Below are 16,955 nucleotides of genomic sequence, written 5' to 3'. Positions count from 1 at the left end.
CTCAACCACCGTGGTCAGAGATACACTGACCACTCCAACCACCGTGGTCAGAGATACACTGACCACTCAACCACCGTGGTCAGAGATACACTGACCACTCAACCACCGTGGTCAGAGATACACTGACCACTCAACCACCATGGTCAGAGATACACTGACCACTCAACCACCGTGGTCAGAGATACACTGACCACTCAACCACCGTGGTCAGAGATACACTGACCACTCATCCACCGTGGTCAGATATACACTGACCACTCAACCACCGTGGTCAGAGATACACTGGACCACTCATCCACCGTGGTCAGAGATACACTGGACCACTCATCCACCGTGGTCAGAGATACACTGGACCACTCATCCACCGTGGTCAGAGATACACTGGACCACTCATCCACCGTGGTCAGAGATACACTGGACCACTCATCCACCGTGGTCAGAGATACACTGGACCACTCATCCACCATGGTCAGATACACTGACCACTCAACCACCGTGGTCAGAGATACACTGGACCACTCATCCACCGTGGTCAGAGATACACTGGACCACTCATCCACCATGGTCAGATACACTGACCACTCAACCACCGTGGTCAGAGATACACTGACCACTCAACCACCGTGGTCAGAGATACATTGACCACTCAACCACCCTGCCCCTTCTCCTTCCACATACACACTAGAATCATCTCCAGGCTCTCGTCTGACATGCTTAATTTCATGACTTTAAACTTTGCCATTTTGTGTTTCTCCATGTTTTAATTTCTTAACTGGTTTTAAATCTTTGGTTTGACCGTCTCGTGGAGTTGTTCTTATTTGTCTTATTAAAATCTTATCACTTTCCTTTCGCTCTTTTATCCCCCTTCGTTTCTCTTAGCTTCTCTCCCTTCTCTTCCCCATCTTACCCTCTCTCCCACCCTTACCTCAACCAACACAATTCGTAACAGCCCCCTTCCTATTCACCCCCTCCTTTTCCAGTCCTTCCTTCTCCCCTTTTCAGTAAATTTATAAGCTTAAGCCTCGTGGTTTAGCTGCTGTGTTTGTCAAATTTAGCGAATTTTGGTGAAAAGTGATAATGTCGGAACTTGAATAGTCATAGAAAGGAAGGTCAGAAGCTATGTATGGTTAGACGGCCTTGGTTACGAAGTCTCGGAGACATTTGATTGTAACTACGTATCTCGCGCGTGTGTTGTATGTGTGTGTTGTATGTGTGTGTTGTATGTGTGTGTTGTATGTGTGTGTTGTATGTGTGTGTTGTATGTGTGTGTTGTATGTGTGTGTGTTGTATGTGTGTGTTGTATGTGTGTGTTGTATGTGTGTTGTGTGTGTTGTATGTGTGTGTTTGTGGTGTGTGTTGTGTGTGTGTGTGTTTGTGGTGTGTGTTTGTGTGTGTTGTTTGTGGTGTGTGTTTGTGTGTGTTGTGTGTGGTGTGTGTGTGTGTGTTGTGTGTGTGTGTGTGTTGTGTGTGTTGTGTGTGTGTGTGTTGTGTGTGTGTGTGTGTGTGTGTGTGTGTGTGTGTGTGTGGAGTTCTAAGTATAGTTAGAGAGTGCCTTGTAAATGTTTGTTTATTTAGCATTATATATTTATAAATAATCTTAGTATTTTAAGTATACGGATTAAAGGTAATTTGATGATTGTAAGTAAGGGATGGAGCATCTTGAAGAAGCCTCCGGATAATCTTAAGACGTTACAGTGACCTCTGTGGGTGAATGGTACACAGCGGTGAGCTTGCCACACACATGAAATATGGTTCAAGTCTACGTTCATTCTTCTATTCTGAAACGGTACAGATACATTCTCGGTATACAGTGGTGATGGTATTTGTGTACATGCAAGTTAATAAATTATTAAGATGACAGGTAAATGGTAAATCTTACAAACTTCTTGCATTCACTATACATTTATTTGTAGTTTCCCGTGAGTTTCAAAATAATTCCTAATCCTGATACATTGCCTTACCAATTCAGGAGGACTGGCCTGAGACCGGGTCACCAGGAGGGGGGGGGGATTATCCCGGAGCAATTAACAGATAAGAGAAAACAGATACATGTACGGTAAGCAGTTAATTTAGGTTGGTGGGGCAATTACCCTTAACTTTGTGCAATTGTTTCATTGTACGGTAAGTAGTTAATTTTGAAGGAGTGATTATCTACTTCCTCAGTGACATTGTCTTGCTACTTGAACTATGGTTGGGTTCATAGCAGGTCTGTGATTAAGTAGTTACATGTGAGAATGCGCATGCTTAGGTGCGCGCGTGCATGCATTTGTGTATGTATGTTTAACCTAAATGTACTTGCAATGGCTCCTGGCCTCGGATTTTCATTAATATCGTTCAGGTTTACTGATTCCTGGCCTCCATGACTCTGTTATAACTACTCTTGAAACTATGTACGGTGTTTGCCTACGTCACCTCTTCTAATTCGTTCTTAACGTTCCTGTGGCTCAACTGTGAGTTATTTTTCCAGGTGGCGGCTCCTTGATTCCGGAACACCAGGTCCCTATCCTTTCTGTCTAATCCCTTGAGTATTTTCATTGTCATGGCCAGATCTTTGAATCTGTTCTCATCTAGTGCTGATAGGTTGAGTTCCTAAAATCTCTACGCGTAGTTCATGCCTCTCAGTTCTGAAACCTATCTCCTTGCAAACATTTGGAGCTTATGGAGCTGTTTTATAAGCTTGAGATGGTGCGGGTTCCATGTAAACGCTGCGTACTCTTAAGAGCCTAACGTGCACGTTATTAGTCACTTTCCTGATCATATTTGCAGCATGTTGAAGACGTATTGGTACCTCTGATCTCTCATCACTTTTTCATAAGTATCACCTCAGCGATGTGATATTTAGGGTATAATTTCTTGAGTACGTACTTTCTCACCTGTGTGTGTGTGTGTGTGTGTGTGTGTGTGTGTGTGTGGGTTAGTTACCATTTTGTCCTAGGCACATGTCGATTGTGTGTGTGTGTGTGTGTGTGTGTGTGTGTGTGTGTGTGTGTGTGTGTGTGTGTGTGTGTGTGTGTGTGTGCAGGTATTGGCTTATTGGCCTCTTGAGTTTGATCATAGTTTGAAAGTTTTCTAGGGTATTCAGATGACCGGAGAAGATTTTTACATAAGCAGAGAAGAATAACAAGACGATACTACCTATAGCCACCTTAGAACCTTCCAGGACAGATCACAAACCTAGTGGCTCTTGGATCAAAACCACAACAATAAAACCCAGGAAGCATACACACAGACGACGCTCTCTCTCTCTCTCTCTCTCTCTCTCTCTCTCTCTCTCTCTCTCTCTCTCTCTCTCTCTCTCTCTCTCTCTCTCTCTCTCTCTCTCTCTCTCTCTCTCTCCCCCACATTAATCGTTGCAGTGCCCTAAAAGCAAGCAGCATTAACAAAATTTATCTTAAATGCTGCTTTAACGTGCTCAGTTCATGTCCCACACTTGTGTGGACTTAGTGTTTGAAGTGGAACGACGCTCCTTTAGCAGAAATGAAATTAAAGGGAAAAAAAATCCCTGATTATTATTATAGGTGAAGATTGAGACACTTATGCAACATATGGGAATCCTTATTGAAGAAACGTTTCGCCACACAGTGGCTTCATCAGTCCAATACAAACCAGAAAGGTGTAAGGAGAGGAGGATTTTGAGGTAATCAGTCCATCGATGGACTGAACACACGGACTCCAGGCTGAGAGACTGATTACCTCAAACTCCTCCTCTCCTTACTCCCTTCTGATTTGTATTGGACTGATGAAGCCACTGTGTGGCGAAACGTTTCGTCAGTAAAGATTCCCATATGTTGCATAAGTGTCTCAGCTCTTCAACTTGTCGGTTTTAATCATTTATCACATTATTATAGGTCCCTTGCTTACGGGGTTGGTAGAATATTTTTTATTTAAAAAAAATATATATAAAAATGGGGGGGGGGAATGCTTTTTTTTAATATTATACAAACTTCGTAATAGGTTACTTCTAAATGATCATTTTTTTTATACAGTGACCCGTGTATTTTAGATAAATGCAGAACTCTGGTTACAAGTTCTGCAGTTATTGAGAGCTGACAACTTGTTCAGTTTTCCATCCAACTGCCAGTGTGTCAGTATTTATTATATGTGACTGATCAAATATAAATTTTTAACAGTTTTGCAATGTGTTTTACAAAAAAAAAAAATTGTCGGTATTTTGGCGAGTGTTTCGCCAGTTGGGGAAAAACTGGGCAACCCACGTCTGTGCCAACCTGCTTGCTTAATGGAGAGGAACTTTCGCCAGTGACAACAAAGAAATAAACGAAATACTTAGACACATTACGACTGTGTGTTCAGTGAACCGCTCAATACACTAAAGGTTGACAGCCCACTGGAATGTTTCATGAATGTCACACCTAAGACCGCCTACTTTGGAGTACCTGCTGATAGTACCAAAAGCCTGATTGATCAGGCCTTCAACCTGAAGCCCTAGTGTGTGGACAAAAGACAGGTAATCCAAGTGGACTTCAAGGAAGTCACTGATAGATTGCAGGTGCAGTGTGCTCCCAGACCCTAACTTAAGCAGTTCTATATTTATCAGCAATTTAAGTAAAAAACTCCAGCACAAGGTTTAGATATCCTCATTCTGATATAGTTTGGTATGGTGTGATAGTACTGCTCCATGGAGATAGCAAGTTATAAAACACTACACTGATAGTACCCACGTCATTCTACAATGATGGTACTGATGTCCTACAATGATGGTACTGATGTCCTTCTACAATGATGGTACTGATGTCCTTCTACAATGATGGTACTGATGTCCTTCTACAATAATGGTACTGATGTCCTTTACAATGATGGTACTGATGTCCTTCTACAGTGATGGTATTGATGTCCTGTACTGATGTCCTTTACAATGATGGTACTGATGTCCTTTACAATGATGGTACTGATGTCCTTCTACAATGATGGTACTGATGTCCTTTACAATGATGGTACTGATGTCCTTCTACAATGATGGTACTGATGTCCTTTACAATGATAATACTAACGTCATTCTAATGATACTACGGGCGTCATTTTACACTTACAGTACTGATGTCATTCTACTGATAGGACGGACGTCATTCTACACTGATATTACAGATGTCATTCTAATATTTGAAAGTTTTCTTAGAAGTACTGTTAAACACGTGTAGTGACGTCATTTGCATGTTATTTTCCACAGGTTTACAACACGTATTAAACCAATTTATTCCGTCCTAAATATTAGTGTCCAGGCTTCACTGTCCTGCAACGGTGCATTTTTATATCTCACCTCCTTGTACCCTCTGCAACTTTTACAAAATAATTATAAACACAATATATTCGTTTTCATATCTTCAAAATTATTCCTTGAGAGAAACCTTTTTTTTTTTTTTTTTATTTCTTGGGATACTAGCGTATGATGCTTCATTTATTTTGATATAAATAATGCGGAGATGATTTTCTTCCAGGCTGAGACTTGGGTAAGGTTTGTCAGTAAACAGGACAAGTGTTTCCTAACTCGGGTCTTACTCATATGATGACCCGCAGCTGGAGCTTTTGGTAATCTGACCGAGGACTTTCCCTGGCTTACCAGTTTAAGTTATGCTGAGACTGGTGAAGTGTTCCCCCGCTGCTGTGTGGAGGGTGGGTGTGTTCCCCCGCTGGTGTGTGGAGGGTGGGTGTGTTCCCCCGCTGCTGTGTGGAGGGTGGGTGTGTTCCCCGCTGCTGTGTGGAGGGTGGGAGTGTTCCCCCACTGCTGTGTGGAGGGTGGGTGTGTTCCCCCGCTGCTGTGTTGAGGGTGGGTGTGTTCCCCCGCTGCTGTGTGGAGGGTGGGTGTGTTCCCCCGCTGCTGTGTGGAGGGTGGGTGTGTTCCCCGCTGCTGTGTGGCGGGTGGGGGTGTTCCCCCGCTGCTGTGTGGAGGGTGGGTGTGTTCCCCGCTGCTGTGTGGAGGGTGGGTGTGTTCCCCCACTGCTGTGTGGAGGGTGGGTGTGTTCCCCCGCTGCTGTGTGGAGGGTGGGTGTATTCCCCGCTGCTGTGTGGAGGGTGGGTGTGTTCCCCCACTGTTGTGTGGAGGGTGAGTGTGTTCCCCCGCTGCTGTGTGGAGGGTGAATGTGTTCCCCCACTGCTGTGTGGAGGGGGGGTGTGTTCCCCCGCTGCTGTGGGGAGGGTGGGTGTATTCCCCGCTGCTGTGTGGAGGGTGGGTGTGTTCCCCCACTGTTGTGTGGAGGGTGAGTGTGTTCCCCCGCTGCTGTGTGGAGGGTGAATGTGTTCCCCCACTGCTGTGTGGAGGGTGGGTGTGTTCCCCCGCTGCTGTGTGGAGGGTGGGTGTGTTCCCCCGCTGCTGTGTGGAGGGTGGGTGGGTTCCCCTGCTGCTGTGTGGAGGGTGGGTGTGTTCCCGGCTGCTGTGTGGAGGGTGGGTGTGTTCCCCCACTGCTGTGTGGAGGGTGAGTGTGTTCCCCCGCTGCTGTGTGGAGGGTGAGTGTGTTCCCCCACTGCTGTGTGGAGGGTGGGTGTGTTCCCCCGCTGCTGTGTGGAGGGTGGGTGTGTTCCCCCACTGCTGTGTGGACGGTGGGTGTGTTCCCCCGCTGCTGTGTGGAGGGTGGGTGTGTTCCCCCGCTGCTGTGTGGACGGTGGGTGTGTTCCCCCGCTGCTGTGTGGAGGGTGGGTGTGTTCCCCCACTGCTGTGTGGAGGATGGGTGTGTTCCCCCGCTGCTGTGTTGAGGGTGGGTGTGTTCCCCCGCTGCTGTGTGGAGGGTGGGTGTGTTCCCCCGCTGCTGTGTGGAGGGTGGGTGTGTTCCCCGCTGCTGTGTGGAGGGTGGGTGTGTTCCCCCGCTGCTGTGTGGAGGGTGGGTGTGTTCCCCGCTGCTGTTTGGAGGGTGGGTGTGTTCCCCCGCTGCTGTGTTGAGGGTGGGTGTGTTCCCCCGCTGCTGTGTGGAGGGTGGGTGTGTTCCCCGCTGCTGTGTGGAGGGTGGGTGTGTTCCCCCACTGCTGTGTGGAGGGTGAGTGTGTTCCCCCGCTGCTGTGTGGAGGGTGAGTGTGTTCCCCCACTGCTGTGTGGAGGGTGGGTGTGTTCCCCCGCTGCTGTGTGGAGGGTGGGTGTGTTCCCCTACTGCTGTGTGGAGGGTGGGTGTGTTCCCCTGCTGCTGTGTGGAGGGTGGGTGTGTTCCCGGCTGCTGTGTGGAGGGTGGGTGTGTTCCCCCACTGCTGTGTGGAGGGTGAGTGTGTTCCCCCGCTGCTGTGTGGAGGGTGTGTGTGTTCCCCCACTGCTGTGTGGAGGGTGGGTGTGTTCCCCCGCTGCTGTGTGGAGGGTGGGTGTGTTCCCCCACTGCTGTGTGGACGGTGGGTGTGTTCCCCCGCTGCTGTGTGGAGGGTGGGTGTGTTCCCCCGCTGCTGTGTGGAGGGTGGGTGTGTTCCCCCGCTGCTGTGTGGAGGGTGGGTGTGTTCCCCCGCTGCTGTGTGGAGGGTGGGTGTGTTCCCCCGCTGCTGTGTGGAGGGTGGGTATGTTCCCCCACTGCTGTGTGGAGGGTGGGTGTGTTCCCCCACTGCTGTGTGGAGGGTGAGTGTGTTCCCCCGCTACTGTGTGGAGGGTGAGTGTGTTCCCCCGCTGCTGTGTGGAGGGTGGGTGTGTTTCCCCGCTGCTGTGTGGAGGGTGGGTGTGTTCCCCCACTGGTGTGTGGAGGGTGGGTGTGTTCCCCCACTGCTGTGTGGAGGGTGGGTGTGTTCCCCCACTGCTGTGTGGAGGGTGGGTGTGTTCCCCGCTGCTGTGTGGAGGGTGGGTGTGTTCCCCCGCTGCTGTGTGGAGGGTGGGTGTGTTCCCCTGCTGCTGTGTGGAGGGTGGGTGTGTTCCCCCGCTGCTGTGTGGAGGGTGGGTGTGTTCCCCCGCTGCTGTGTGGAGGGTGGGTGTGTTCCCCCGCTGCTGTGTGGAGGGTGGGTGTGTTCCCCCGCTGCTGTGTGGAGGGTGGGCGTGTTCCCCCGCTGCTGTGTGGAGGGTGGGTGTGTTCCCCCGCTGCTGTGTGGAGGGTGGGTGTGTTCCCCCGCTGCTGTGTGGAGGGTGGGTGTGTTCCCCCGCTGCTGTGTGGAGGGTGGGTGTGTTCCCCCGCTGCTGTGTGGAGGGTGGGTGTGTTCCCCCGCTGCTGTGTGGAGGGTGGGTGTGTTCCCCCGCTGCTGTGTGGAGGGTGGGTGTGTTCCCCCGCTGCTGTGTGGAGGGTGGGTGTGTTCCCCCACTGCTGTGTGGAGGGTGGGTGTGTTCCCCCGCTGCTGTGTGGAGGGTGGGTGTGTTCCCCCGCTGCTGTGTGGAGGGTGGGTGTGTTCCCCCGCTGCTGTGTGGACGGTGGGTGTGTTCCCCCACTGCTGTGTGGAGGGTGGGTGTGTTCCCCCACTGCTGTGTAGAGGGTGGGTGTGTTCCCCCACTGCTGTGTGGAGGGTGTGTTCCCCCACTGCTGTGTAGAAGGTGGGTGTGTTCCCCCACTGGTGTGTAGAGGGTGGGTGTGTTCCCCCGCTGCTGTGTGGAGGGTGGGTGTGTTCCCCCACTGGTGTGTAGAGGGTGGGTGTGTTCCCCCGCTGCTGTGTGGAGGGTGGGTGTGTTCCCCCGCTGCTGTGTGGAGGGTGGGTATGTAATAAGTGTGCTGGTTATGGTTGCAGGGGATCCATTCATTGCTTCTGGTCCCGCCTGAACTTCTCGTGGTTGAAACTACTTATTCTCGGCTTCTGGAGTAGAGTTACAACTACTCTTGTAGCTGTGTATAGCACTTGCCTCCACCACTCGTTCGTCTAGTCCATCTTAGTCAGCTGTGGGTCAACACCGGGTCACCAACTGGAAAAAAGACCCGAGCCGGGACGCTAGACTAGACTAAGAGAGGTAGATCCTGTCGGATGAGCGTTGAAGTGGGAATAGTGGTAGAATAGGTGGGTGACAGGAAAGACTTTAGTAAGAGGGATAGAATCAGGGCTTGACCCAGTTGCTAGGCAGATAGTGATACAGGGTGTTTAATGCTGGCCGACGTGGGCTGGGCAAGCGAGTTCAACTGCACGGGGAGGCACAAGGTAAGACATTGCAAGGCCGGGACAAGACGGGCGTATTACTACTACTACTACTAGTACTACTACTACTACTACTACTACTACTACTACTCAACTCTCTCAAACTTTAAAATGTACTTTCTAATGTTTCTTTGACGTGTGTTTGGGGGAGGAGGGGTTGTGCAACTCGTTCTTGGGTAAATCGTTCACGAAGTGACGCACGTAAATGTGTTAGGAAATCAAAGGTGTACTTGGATTTTTTATTTAGCAAAGTTAGATACTTTAGCAGTGTACCGCTACTCTATTTTTTAAGATAGCTACATAGTGGGAACAAAAGCTAGCTATGTTTCCCAGACATGCTCCATTAAACGGGATGGATTTCAGTGTTATCTTTCAGCCAGAGCTGGGAGGCTTGAGTGACACAATGAGGATATCTTAATGGGAAGGGGGGTTGGAGGAGGAGAGGGAAGTCCGCGCACATGACGCCAGTCTCTACAAGGAAAATACACTCCTGAATATATGTACATGATCTCACGGTTCTTCCCTACACGGTATAATCTCCTCAATACAATGCTCGAGTCAAAACAATGCATTGCAACAAATATAATCAAGGGACATTTGACAAATTTTAACCTTGGTAAAAGTTTTATGTGTATATATTGATGTAATGATTAAAGTTTGCCTTGCAATCAGTGCAACTCAGTAATGTTCTCTGCTCATTGTTCTGTAATGCATTTTATCTTCGTTGCCTTGCATTATCAATTTCCTAGTGATATTCACTGAATAAAAAGCGTGTTGAATGGCTTGAGTAATCCCGTCACGCAATTCTCCCGTTCTCTGTTTTTGACATTGGGAATGATTGCATTATTTACAGTTTTATCAGTTGCAGTTGATATTGTGTCTTACAATACCTTATACGTCTTCAAAGTTTGCTTTATATAGTTTTTCTTACTAAGAACTTTGAAACATACTGTAATGTCTGCAGTAGTTTACATTTTGAAACTTGAATTGTGTAGCTTGTCAAACAGATGTGTATCTTTTGAAACCTCACTATTGTATCTTTTGAAACCTCACTATTTTATCTTTTGAAACTTCACTATTGTATCTTTTGAAACCTCACTATTGTATCTTTTGAAACCTCACTATTGTATCTTTTGAAACTTCACTATTGTATCTTTTGAAACCTCACTATTGTATCTTTTGAAACCTCACTATTGTATCTTTTGAAACCTCACTATTGTATCTTTTGAAACCTCACTATTGTATCTTTTGAAACCTCACTATTGTATCTTTTGAAACTTCACTATTGTATCTTTTGAAACCTCACGATTGTATCTTTTGAAACCTCACTATTGTATCTTTTGAAACCTCACTATTGTATATTTTGAAACCTCAGTATTGTATATTTTGAAACCTCACTATTGTACCTTTTGAAACCTCACTATTGTACCTTTTGAAATCTCACTATTGTACCTTTTGAAACCTCAGCTGTGTATCTTTTGAATCCTCGATTGTAAGTTTTGAAACCTTAGTTGTGTATTTTGAAGTCTTTGTATCTCTTGAAGCCTCAGCAGCGTCACCCAGACCAGCAATGCTAAGTTTGCTGCACATTCTTGTACTATTGGTCATGAGTGTGTGGGCGGGCCACGGGAGCCGCGCCCACAAGGGCGTGGGTGCCGCCCACACTGGGCAGCCTAGAGGGTAGGTCACTAGAGGTAAGGAGAGGGGGGGGAGGCTGTTGATTAGGGAGGGGCAGTTGGAGTAGGGAAAGGATCACATGGTTGCACACCTGGATAGGTGGGGTCTTCCCCCTCTCCTACTGCTGCTGCTGCTGCTGCTGCTGTTGTTGTTGTCGGGGGTTCTGGTGTTCTTGCTATTGTGACTTCTCGCGTTGTTGTTGTTGCTGCTGTTGCTGGTTTTCTTGGACTTTCGTATTGGTTTCTGCAACTTGTATGTGGGTGGTGGTAGTGGTGACGTCAGTGTATTGTGAAGGGATGTGTGCGTATGTGTTGTCTGGTCACCACCACCACTACCCAGCACCACTACCCGGCACCACCCACCACCACCACCCAGAACCTCCACCATTACCTGGCACCACCATCCAGCAGCAGCAGCGGCAGCACCACCCCACCACCATCACCCAGCACCACCCCACCACCATCACCCAGCACCACCATCACCACTACCCTGCAACACCACCACCACCCAGCACCACCCACCACCACCACGACCCAGCACCACCCACCACCCACCACCACCACCACCACCACCACCACCACCACCCAGAACCTCCACCATTACCTGGCACCACCATCCAGCAGCAGCAGCAGCACCACCACCATCACCACCACCACCACCACTACCCTGCACCACCACCACCACTACCCTGCACCACCACCACCACTACCCTGCACCACCACCACCACTACCCAGCACCACCACCACCACCACCCAGCACCACCACCACTACCCAGCACCACCACCACCACCACTACCCAGCACCACCACCATCCAGCAGCACCACCACCACCATCCAGCAGCAGCACCACCACCACCACCCAGCACCACCACCATCCAGCAGCACCACCACCACCATCCAGCAGCACCACCACCCAGCAGCACCACCACCACCACCCAGCACCACCACCACCACCACCCAGCACCACCACCATCCAGCAGCAGCACCACCACCACCACCCAGCACCACCACCACCCAGCAGCACCACCACCCAGCACCACCACCACCTTTCCCTTACTCCCACATACGGACTGAGGCACGAACCTTTACACAAATTCTCTCCCTCTCTCAGTATATTTTAATAAAGCTGAATGGACCTTAAGAACACTTAAGATAAATTTTGGTGCTTTTACTTTTTTTTTGCATAATTTGGACCGAAAATTGTGGTGGTATTTAATTCACGCGTAAATAATACTGAGTAACATAGAGGAAGTCAGCCAAGACTGAGACGGGAAGTAAAGACAGGAAGTATCAGTGCTGGATTAACACTGTCCTGACTCTGAACCTGAACCTACATATCCCTCGACCTTGCACTATGAAGGATAGGAATTATCTGAACCAGTGAAATAGTTAAGAGGCGGGTCCAGGAGGTGCATCTAGCACATCTTGGTGAACTGGTAATTAAATAATATCTTTATTTGGCTGTCTTCAAGAAGGCACTGGACAGGCACCTAAAGTCAATACTTGATCAGCCGGTCTCTGGTTCATACGTCGGGTTGCTTGCGGCCAACAGTAACAGCCTGGTTGATCAGGCCCTCATCCACCATGAGGCCTGGTCACAGACCGGGCCGCGGGGGCGTTGACCCTCCAAACCCTCTCCAGGTATACAAGTACGTATACAAGGTATACTGGCCTAGCTGACATCTGTGACATACTATTATATAGAAAGCCGCTTGTTATGCAGAGCATTTCCCGCAAATTAGGTCAGTTTTGTCCCAGGATGCGACCCACACCAGTTGACTAACACCCAGGTACCCATTTTACTGATGGGTGAACAGGGGCAACAGGTGTAAGGAAAAGCGCCCAATGTTTTCACCCTTGCTGGGAATCGATCCTGAACACCTGAGCGTGTGAAGCGAGAACTTTCCCTACCAGGCCACGAGCCACCTTGGATCATATTCATGTGTAAGGAGAAAGTGAAGCTGCTACTGGGATAGATGATTACATCAAAAGTTATAGATACTGACTGTACATTTCTGGGGAGCAGCACATTACGAACTGTAGCTAGTCACTAGAAGAAGGAAAGTATCAAACAAGTAGTAAACTACAAGCGTGGTCACTGTATACAAGCAGAGGCACAGGTAAGCCGCTGCTGCCTTCCATATTTCTAAAAGTATTGGAAAAGATAATTGAAAAAAGATTTGTGTCGATTTTAAAGAGGAGCTTCGTAAGAGAAAACCAACACAGGTTTTGGAAGACAAAAATTCAGGATCAAAATTTTGTGATAGAACAAGTGCAACAGAAAAGTGAATGCATTGGAGGAAAATGTATAGACATAAAGTGAAAAGTGCATCAAGAAGTACCTTAAGACAGATTATGAAGTACCAAAGCAAGTATTGGGAACTGGAATGTTAACAGTTGGTGGTCCAGCAATGATCAGTAATGAGACCTCTGCTCTGGTCTGTACATGAACAATCTGTTAGACGGCAACAAACCACGGAATGGGTGGGATTTGAACCCCAGGTTCAAATCCCAACTCCAGGCTTACGCACTGGCCTAGAGTTTTATGACTCACTCGCCATGGGATCAATCCCCATCGTTCCTTGGTTTGTTTATAAGCGTGTTATTACGATTTCGTGAGTGTTAGAGGGAATTTGAATTCTGTGTATCATTGCCATTGGAACGATGATAAGATTAAGAATGTTAGAAAACAAACATCAGCTGCAGGAAGAACTGGAAAGGTGAAAGGATGCTCAAACAATTGGCTGGTAGATTTCAACACAAATTAGTTCAAAGGCATGCGAATCAGCGACGGAGAGAGAACCAAATATATAAAGAAACCACTAGTAGGCTTTTGATGTTAGCGAATTGAAGAATTGACTTCAGGAACCACAATAACAAACCATTTAGGACACTTATACTTGTTATGTATCAGACAGATCTTAAGAATTGGCAGCACCGCCAACATGAAGCTCACATCTAATCAAACATGTCTAGTAACGTCAAGGTTTGGGGTTAATCTAGATGTGAACTTGTAGAGTTTAGGTGGTTACATTATATTGCGAGGCTAAAGGAGCTGAAGATAATCCTTGAGGGAACAGTACCTAAGGATTACGATGATTACGATGTAGGAAATACTTTTAAGGGATTGTTATGATAGGGAAGAAATGAAATTCAAAGAACTGGATGAGGGGAGGGGGTGATAAAGCGGGACGAGCTGAATAAGGAAGTGAAGGCAGGTTTCTCAGTTTCAGGTGTAGAGATGATCATCCTTAATTGCTAAAGGTGGGACCAGGTGCTGAGATTTGACCCCTTCGAACACCAGCGAGTTCTTACGCACGCACCCAAAGATGTTAGAAAGTATTTCTTCAAGTTTGCCGGTGTGATCAAGGGGAAGCAGTTGGCAGTTATGACACTATACAACCATGAGTAAAGTGGATAAAACTGTCCCCCCTTCTTCCCTCCATAATGCTTCCTTCGTCGCTCCTTTCCCCTCCTTACCTCGTCCCTCTCTCCCTCTCCTTACCTCCACACCCGTCCTCCTCATCTCTTGCCACAGCCTGGTTGACTAGACAAGCACCAGTCCAGCCTGGTCCAGGTCCAGGTCCAGGGCCAGGCCAGGAGTGGTAATGTTTGAAGATCTCGCTTTCAAAGATCACAACAGTGCCATGATCACTTCTGCAAAGAAAATGATAGGATGGATAATGAGAACGTTCATTTCAAGATATGCCAAGCCATTGATGATTCTTTTCACATCAATTGTTCTCTCTAGGCTGGAATACTGCTGTACACTAACATCTCCATTCAAAGCAGGTGAAATTGCAGATCTAGAGAGTGTACAGAGATCCTTTACTGCACATATAAGTTCTATCAAACACCTCAACTACTGGGAACGCTTGGAAGAACTTGACTTGTACTCGCTGGAGCACAGGCGAGAGACATACATCATAATCTACACTTGGAAAATCTTAGAAGGAATGATCCCGAATCTGCGCGCGCGCGCTCACACACACACACACACACACACACACACACACACACACACACACACACACACACACACACACACACACACACACACACACACACACACATCACTCCCTACGAAAGCAAAAGACTGGGCAAGCGGTGCAAAATACCCCCAATGACAAGTAGGGGCGCCATTGGTACACTAAGAGAAAATACCATAAGTGTCCGGGGCCCAAGACTGCTCAACAGCCTCCCACCATCCATAAGGGAAATTACCAGTAGGCCTCTGTCTGCCTTCAAGAGGGAGCTGGACAGATACTTCGTCGGTGCCGGATCAGCCGGGGTATGATTAGTGCATTGGACTACGTGTGGTCAGCAGTAACAGCCTGGTTGATCAGGCCCTGATCCACCGGGAGGCCTGGTCGTGAACCGGGCCGCGGGGGCGTTGATCCCCGGAATACCCTCCAGGTAGGACCAGGCTGCAAGAGTGGGGAGGGGAAAACTCTCGAAATTTAACAAAGTTAAAGGTATATCTCTCTCTCCTTCTCTACTTCTTACCCCTTTTCATCCCTCCCTCCCTCTTAATTCCTTCCTTCCTCCCCCTTAATTCCTTCCTTCCTCCCCTTTTCTCTCCGTACCTCCTTCCATTCTATTTTCTTATGTTCTCTTGTGTCCTACTCTCCTCCTTCCGTCCTCTAGGAACTTCGGCTGTCATTTTTTTTTTTTACCTCGGTGAATTTTGCAGCGACTTGAATTATTAGTAAGGCGATGCGTGTTAAGTGTCCCTGGGAGGTTCTTGTGGGTCATGGTCAGGGTGAAAGAGACCTTCATGGAAGGGTAAGGGATAGTCCTTCAGGGGAGGGTGAGGGAGTGACCTTCACGTGAACATCCTAATCACGAGAAGCGAGTACGTGACCTTGTTATAACTTTCTGTGAGGAATGTAACAGCTAGGTGACCTTGTACCAACACTGGGGAGGATAATGAGGGGTGAAAGGTGCGTGAGGTAAGTGGCTATTGACTTCTGTGTGAGTGTTGGAATTTGTTGTCAATGGTCCCTTACAGGCACTGGTAGCCCTTTCCCCCTCGCAGGCACTGGCAGCCCCCAAACAACCACTGGTAGCCCCACACAGGCACTGGTAGCCCCCAAATAGGCATTGGTAGCCCCCCCTCACAGGCACTGGTAGTCCCCTCACAGGCACTGGTAGCCCCACACAGGCACTGGCAGCCCCCCCTCACAGGCACTGGTAGCCCCACACAGGCACTGGCAGCCCCTCCCCCTTCACTAGGATAAACTCTACGGTAATATAACATTAGGTAAGGTGTCATGAAATAAAACAAATGTTTCCTGACGCGGGTCTGTCTTATGATGACCCGCAGCTGGAGCTTTTGGTCATTTGACCGAGGCCTTCCACTGGCTTACCCCACCACCCCTTTAAAAATTATGGTTATGATTAAAGTCGTTAATTAGATACATGTTTTTGTATGTGGTAATATACGTAATGATCCATGCCATTCACATACATCACATTAATACTGTGTATTATAGCTACGAGTATTGCAAATTGAATTGTGCAGGATATTGATGCACGAGTGCTAATGTTGTTGTTGTTGTTGCAGAAGAGTTCGTGGCACACGGAGCCAACGTCAACTGCCTGGCACTGGGGCACAAGTCTGGCCGCGTCCTCGTCACCGGCGGTGATGACAAGAAGGTCAACTTGTGGGCCGTGGGCAAGCCCAACTGTATACTGGTGAGTACCCTCTACCCACAGCCTCCAACCCTCAACCCATCCCTCAGCCTTCAACCATTAACTCAGCCTTTAGCCTCCTGCTGGTTAAAGATCCAAGTCGGACCGAAACGTCATCAGTTTCTTTCTCCTATTTGCAGGTTATTCTTGCATTGTTCCAGTCAGTGTATTGTACTCTTTTGTTTATTTTCCTCACTTTTTGTTCTTCCACCTATCTCCCTCTGTATGCATTTCTCCGTCTCTCCCCACCATACTTTTTCCATCTCTCTCCTTATCTCGCTGTCTACACCCTTCCTACTCTTGCATGTATCTCTCCGTTCCTTTCTTCTCTTCTTCAACTGTCTCTTATACCTGCCTCACTTTCCCTCTTGTCCTTCTCCATCTCTTTCCCCTCCCTCCTTGCTCCACCTGTCTTCTTGAATATCTGTCCCTTCCAGCACTCCTTATTCTACCTGTCTCCCTCTCTATCTACCACCTCCATGCCTTCTGTCTTTCACTATATATTTCCTTTATTTCATTCCTGCCTTGGATTTCCTACTTTCCCTTCATCCCTGCTTCC

At 48.2% G+C, this 16,955-nt stretch overlaps 1 protein-coding gene across 6 annotated transcripts in view; it reads left to right on the top strand.

The window, feature by feature from the left end:
- The window catches only part of kat80 (katanin 80), a 319,028-nt gene that overhangs the window by 183,973 nt on the left and 118,100 nt on the right, over positions 1 to 16,955 (top strand). For all 6 annotated transcript variants that reach the window (XM_053784829.2, XM_053784828.2, XM_053784830.2 and 3 more), the window contains one exon: positions 16,269 to 16,399. In XM_053784829.2, the coding sequence (XP_053640804.1) occupies positions 16,269 to 16,399 (131 nt within the window). The remainder of the gene's footprint in view (positions 1 to 16,268; positions 16,400 to 16,955) is intronic.

This window comes from Cherax quadricarinatus, chromosome 51, assembly GCF_038502225.1.
Source record: "Cherax quadricarinatus isolate ZL_2023a chromosome 51, ASM3850222v1, whole genome shotgun sequence".
In the NCBI taxonomy this organism is placed as follows: Eukaryota; Metazoa; Arthropoda; class Malacostraca; order Decapoda; family Parastacidae; genus Cherax; species Cherax quadricarinatus.
Note: the sequence above shows the minus strand (reverse complement) of the source record. Positions and strands in the feature narration are given on the sequence as shown.